The sequence below is a fragment of the Miniopterus schreibersii genome, assembly GCF_964146895.1.
Source record: "Miniopterus schreibersii genome assembly, chromosome: 21".
Taxonomy (NCBI): Eukaryota; Metazoa; Chordata; class Mammalia; order Chiroptera; family Miniopteridae; genus Miniopterus; species Miniopterus schreibersii.
In genome coordinates, this window is record NC_138123.1 from 12,624,114 (window position 1) to 12,630,929 (window position 6,816).

At 46.9% G+C, this 6,816-nt stretch overlaps 1 protein-coding gene across 3 annotated transcripts in view; it reads right to left on the reverse strand.

Moving 5' to 3' along the window:
- Positions 1–6,734, reverse strand: part of EGLN1 (egl-9 family hypoxia inducible factor 1) — a 42,660-nt gene extending 35,926 nt beyond the window's left edge. For 2 of the 3 annotated variants that reach the window (XM_081124116.1, XM_081124117.1), the window contains exon 1: positions 5,443–6,433. In XM_081124116.1, coding sequence (XP_080980242.1) covers positions 5,443–6,345 — 903 coding nt within the window. In that variant the 5' untranslated portion in view covers positions 6,346–6,433. Of the gene's footprint in view, positions 1–5,442 lie in introns of all 3 variants that reach the window. The other variant, XM_081124115.1, reaches the window with a different exon arrangement.
- Positions 6,735–6,816: the final 82 nt, after the last annotated feature.

A 6,816-nucleotide genomic window follows, 5' to 3' on the forward strand; every position in this document is an offset into this window, starting at 1 on the left:
GATCTGAATGCCATCCTATAGTTAACAAACAATGTTTCAAGTGCAGAAACAAGGGCATAGTGGGAAAGGAGGCAGAATGCAAGCACAGTAGTAAAATGCATCCATGAAAACCGTTAAAGAATGTGCCCAAATGAAAGGAAGACTGAAACACTCGGTGGCATGTGAAAGGCCTAAAGCAAAAAAATAAAAACAACTAAGCTGGTAACATCCATCCAAAGGTATACCAGTAAGGAACAGGCATTAGAAAACATGGGAGGAGATGAACCACCACAGATTTCAAGGCTGACAGAGGAAAACAGAATAAACATGTAAATGAGAAACACAGCAGAAAGACAGCCGGTTCCTGCTCAGGAAACAAGTGAGACCAGGCCTGTTTCAGGGAAAATGGTTCTAATGCTGGAGGAAAGGAAGAAAAGTGAATAAAGAACATCTAGGGAAATTAGGGAGGGATTATCTAAAGGAGGAAAATTTAAACTAGGATGTCAGATAATCCAAAGCACAGAATGACGAGCAAATGGGAGAAGGAAAAGGAAGTCATAAATGTTCAAGCAATCCTCAAAAATGGCATAAAATAGTCCCAAATTAGTTAAGTAGAAATATGTAATTTTAACATGAGATGCAGCATAAAGTTACAGATATGAGAATTAACTAAATCAGTCAGTCAGTCGGTCTTGTCCCTAACCAGCTCCATGACCTTGAACAAGTAGGTCACTTAACCTCTGGGACTTATTTCCTCTGTTTAAAAAAAAAAAAAAGGTGTGTGTGTATGTGTAGAAGTGGTTAGGTCAAAAATGGGTGATCATTCTAAGTCTTTTTCCTCCAGCTTCTAAGAGGTAGAAAGACAGGGAAAGCACAGAACTCTTAAAGAATCATAAAAATAAAAAAAAATTTAAATGGAAAGAGTACCAGTTAACAACAGTTTTGCATAGTGCTTTACAATTTAAAAAGTGCTTTTTTTAAAAATTCTCACCCAAGGATATTTTTCCCATTGCTTTTCAAAGAAAGAGAGAGAAAAAAACATTGATACGAGAGAGAGGCATCGATTGGTTGCCTGCCTCACACGACACCGGGGATAGAGCCTGCAACTGAAGTACCTGCCCCTTGGCTGGAATCGACCCGGGAACCCTTTAGTCCGAGGGCTGATACTCTAACCACTGAGCCAAACTACAAACTAGCAAGGGCTAAAAAGTGCTTTTCCATATATGTACTCAGAAAGTTGAGAGGCAGAAGACAGATATCATTTAACACCATTTTACAAATGAAGTAACTGAGGCTCAGAAAGATGAAACAACTGGTTGAACACAGAAACAGTGGCAGATCCAGGATCCAACCCAGATCTAACAGCAGCACAAAGTCCACTATCCATCTACGTTTAGATGCCCTCCTGTGACTAAGGATATTTTTGCAGTGTATTTTTGTGGCATATTAGGTAATAGATAAAGAGTTATAAACATGCCAAAAACCAACAACAAAAAACACACACAAAAAAGACCACCCTTTTAATATAAAATTCCTTTACAAGTAAAGGAGTTACTTTATATGTAAACTACATGTACATTAATTCACTATAAAAAATGTTTTCCTTTAAAGTTGAACTTTAAAGGAAATAGGCTGTCGTAACCTATTAAGATTACTCTTTTGGTCCACATGTATCTCTTAAATTTTAAAGCACCAAGTAAAAATCATTGAAGTACCAACATTTTCAGCCTTTCTGCATACAGAATAACTGACTTTGATCTTGAATTCTGAGATAGCTATTACAACACTAAACAAGCTGCTGGTTTTGTTTGTGACATCTAAGAGGACTGTCCTCACCACTTCTACAGTAGTGATCACAGAGTAAGAGAACTGTCCTCATCCTATTCTTTGCTCTAAAAGCCATAATCAGCCCAAGCTAAGTAATTAACTGCAGTACTAAGTGAAAAATCTTAGGGATATAATTTGCTGCTTATTGGCCTCAACTTATCATTCCTTTTTTTTTTCTTTTTTAGTCTGTTTTTATTGATTTCAGAGAGAGGGAGGGAAAAGGAGAGACAGAAACATCAACGATGAGTCATTGACAGGCCACTTCTTGCACGCCCCCTACTGGGGGTAGAGCCTGCAACCCGGGCATGTGCCCTGACCAGAAACGAACCATGACCTCCTGGTTCATAGGTCGACACTCACGCCAGCTGGGTCTTTTCTTTATGTACATTTTAACTGAACAGAGTAAGTTTGGGATAAAATTCTAACAATATGTATATGATTTTAGCATTTTTAACGGGCAATATTTTTCCTTTAGAGTGGCTAAGAATCTCCAAATGAATAATAATTTGACAGTTTCCCATGATCCTTAGTCCTCGGCATTCCTCTTCTTCCTCCGCCCCCTAGTAAAGGCATGGATGATTTCTTATGGAACACTACTCTTCACAAACCAGCAGCCCATGACTCCTCCCTACTGGACATCATTGAGTTTTCTCCACGAAAGAAAGAGTATGAGACAAGATCAAGGATCAAAGGGCAGTTTAAGGGCCAAGGGGGGCCCCCAAAAAGGACCAGAGAAAGTGCAAACAAGAGCTCAGTTACATCAGGTGCCACAAGTGTAATCCCCTTCTTCCCCTGTACTACTTCACCCTTCCCCTGTAGTTCCTCTTTTAAAGTAGTTGGACAACTGTGGCCAGATAAGCATGTCTGAAGAAACTTGGGGGAAATCAAAGCCTACACTGAATGAGTCGCAGCCAATTGTATATCATGTGATTACCAGGCCCTGACATACACAAAGACCACACAGAATAATGTAAATGAGAAAGAACATCAGAATCTTGTTCAGAAACCTGAATTTAAGTCTTGGTATCCTGCGTGATTTCCTTGTAAGGTGTGACTTAACACTCCTGAGGCTAGCTTTTCTGATCTATAAACAGCAATGACCTACCTATTTTAGAGTTGCTGTGAAAAATCTAGGTGAGAAAAATACTACACACTGAGGCAAGTAACTTTTCAAATCACTATAATGTTGTAAAGGATAATAAAGTTCTGCTCTCTTAAGAGTTACTATACTGAAATGAGCATGATTCAGGTGAATAACTATAAAGTGGTTTTTCAGCCACTTTCTGAAATAAACATTGTATATTCACCTAATCAAAATTTATACAGTCCAACAGTAACACAAGGCTAATACTATTCACACACTATCAACAATATATATATATATATATAAAATTCTAGTTTTAGTAGTATGCTAAGTAATCTACATCTTCCCATCTAATACCCTACCTATGTACAGTGTAATAAAAAAACACCAAAAAACAAAAGCATGGAGCTTGATATTTGAAGGACCTAAGTATGAATCCTGTAGGTTATTCACAGTGTAGGCCTTGGACAAGTCTGAGCTGAAATATTCTCAGATGTAAATTAGAAATGATACTGCCTACTTCACAGGATTAAGATGATCATGATCGTATCTGTATTGGAACTAATCTGGTGCCTAGCACACTGTGGTTGCTCAATATAGTATGATGGCCCATTCCCCTTTAAAGCAAGCATCTTTGGATTTTTTTAGGAATAGTTAAATTACATGATTAACCATGCATGTTTAGCAAACAGTCTCTCAGCCAAGAAGTACAATAAAAGGGATTCCCTAAAATCATTTATAGATCCTGAGATTATGTCCTTAAAATTACTGTAAGCATTAAATCAAATCTCAAGAGTTTAAAGTCCATCCTTTCTTCAGCTAGTCCCTTATCACATAAGGGTATGTGCTGTCAACTAACTGAAAACCTAAACTACTGTCCCCTTCAGCCACTGGGACATCTTAGGAAGGAGATGGTTATTTTCTAACAGCCTCTTCATAAGAAGCAACTGCTCCAAGAGAGATGCTGATTACTGATGAGGACAGGAGTAAACAGGAAAATAGGAGAGAAGAGGGCTGAGCTTAACATGAAAACCTAAATTAACTATGGAAAGTAGATCAAGGAAGATTTAGGACATTATCTTCGTCATGGCTTCACCTTAAGCTTATATACCCCAACAATATACTTGGTCAGTCTTCACAGAGCTATATTAATATTCCCTCAAGCCAGTTGCTTTCCTGCTCTAGGGTTCACAACTACACTCTTTTAATCCATGATAAAGTTATTTAAAAATATATCAATGAAAATCTCATTAATGACCAAGATTAAGGTTGAATCAAGCCTCCTTTTTTCCTTCCAGCTTAATATTAAGCAACTGTTCATTTTTTTTGGGAAAACATATTAAGACATACCTTCACCCACAGCAATGAAGCAGCAAGACATAAATCAGACTTCCCACTGTACTTCCCTGTGCAAAATTTTCATGTCTAGAACTTTCTTAACTGCCTATGCTCAGCCTCTCCACCGCCTGAGAGTCATCCATGATGATTATCAAAATAGATGGTCTGACACACAAAGAACTACTGGGAAGAGTCAGTGTGTGGGTACAAACACCTAAGGGTGTGATGATCTCCTAAGATAAGCTCTCCAAAACTTACAAAATCAGATATTGATGAAGGTGTGTGGAGCTGGGTGGCCTGGAATGAACCTGGATACAAAGAAAATATTAAGATCTGGAAAGGAAAATGCAAAAGGACTACAAGAGATTATTGCGGAGGAAGGAATCTACTGTTTACCAGGATCAGTAAGGTAGGAACTGAGGAATCTGTTGGGGGAAAGCTACAATTGTAAAGAGGAAACAAATTTCACCAAATTGAGATGTTAGAATGAGCCCTCAACCCCTGCTCCAATTCCATGTGTGTGTTTTTTTTCAGGAAGCTACAAAACAGTTCTTTTTCAACCGAGGGATTAACAAAGCAAATAAAGGAAACCTATGCTAAAAATGTAACCTACCTACACGGAGAGGTCTGGAAACGGAAACACTTCTTTCCCCCGTTGTGCAGTGGGTTTCAAAACTGCAGGGCCGGAGAGGGAGAGGGGGAGGGGAGCAGCCAAGCTCTTCCTGAAGGAGGACTCTTGACTACATGCTTATTTTAAATTTACCTTTTTGTGGTCAGCTGGCAGATTCTTAACTAAACACAGCATTCGACTCGGTGGGCCGGAATCCGACGAACGGTTCAAAGACCAGAGAATGGAGGGGGGATGGAAAACACAAGGCAGAGGAAGAACCAGCACTTGCTTTGGGCGGTACTTTAATACCCCCCACTGGGCAGCTAAAACTCCAATTAGGTTTGAACTAATAGTGCAACGGGAGAGAGAAGACAGAAGTTAAAAGGAGAGCCTAAGTTCAGCCAGAAAACGGAGAAGTTTGCGAACGGACAGTAGGTGGAAAACAGTGGGCACAGAGAAAGGGGCTAACTAGATAAACACCTACTGACGGATTCTACCCGTTCTCTTAGTGGGGTGCTGCACATGGACGTCGCTTTCGCACAGAGACACCGTGCTCCTCCGTTAAGCGGCTCCTGTCGCGGGCAAGGGCTGAGCACACACTTACTTTCGTCCGGCCATTGATTTTGTAGTTGCCCAGCTTCCCGTTACAGTGGCGGATCAGGTCGTCCATGCTGCTCATGAGCAGCCCAATGGTTTCGCAGCCGGGCTCCTTGCCCTCGATCCAGGTGATCTTATCGCCTCGGATGTCCTTGGACGAGTCGCTCTTCTGGCTGACCAGCTGGCCGTCGGTGAACTTGCCGGTGTCGTGCAGCGCGCGCACCTCGTCGCCGATCTGCTGCCCGGTCTCCTTGCCCAGGAAGTCGTCCACCACGCAGATGCCGTGCTTGTTCATGCACGGCACGATGTACTCCAGCGCCAGCCTCAGCGCGGGCAGCGGCTTCGTCTGCCCGTTGGGCCGCAGGCCGCCGCCGTGGCTCAGCCCCTCGCCCGGCGTGTTGCTCGGCGGGTACAGGTTCGCCTTCTCCTGGAACAGCGACGAGCGGCCCAGCGGCTCCTCCTTCGCGGGCTCCGCCGCGGGCTCCGCCTCGGCCGCCGCTGCCGGGCCCTGGCCGCCGGGCGCCTTGCGAGGCGGGGACGCGGCCGCCGAGGGCTTGGCCTTTGCCTTCGCCTTGGCCGCGTCCCCGGCGGCGGCGGCGGCGCTGTTCCTGCGCGACCCCGCCTTCCTGGCCTCCCGGGCCCCGGCGGCCCTGGGCGGCGGCGCGGCGGAGACCGGCGCGGGACCGGGGTGCGGGTGCGGTCCCGCCCCGGGGCCCGGGGCGCCGTCGCCGCTCTGGCACACGAGCTTGTGCTTCTTCCAGTCCTGGCGCTGGTGCTCCTTGCTGCAGTAGAAGGAGCTGCGGCAGCGGCTGCAGCGCAGCAGGTTCTCCATCTTCCCGCACAGCTCGCAGTACTGCCGGTCTCGCTCGCTCTGGCTCAGCCCGCCGGGCCCGCCGCTGTCATTGGCCATGGCGGCGGCGGGACAGCGGCGGCGGCCGAGCTGGAGAGGTGGCGGCCGGACCGCCTCGCCCGGGGCCGGAGAGCGGGCGGAGCGGCAGGGCCCGTCACTGCGCCATGCACCCGGGGCCCCTCACCTCACGGAGGCCGGCTCCCGGCCCTCGGCCCGCCCGCTTCCTCGTCCTCGGGTCCGACCTCGGAGCGCCGGCGGCCGCCTCCGCGCCCCGCGGGGTGAGGGAGCGCGGCCTGCACGGCGGACGGCGCCCTCCTCTCCGCGCGCGGGCCCGGGCGCGCGAGACCGGCCTCCTTGGCCGCCTCCGCGTCCCGGGCGCCCGGCGGGCCTGTGGAGGAGCGCAGGGCGTGCGGGCGCCACTCGCTCTGCGCGCTCGGCACGTACACCACGGCCCCGCCGCGACCCGGGCGGACGGCGCGTGAGGGCGGGGGCGGGGCGGGGCGGGGCGGGCCGAGGGGCGGGGCCGCGCAC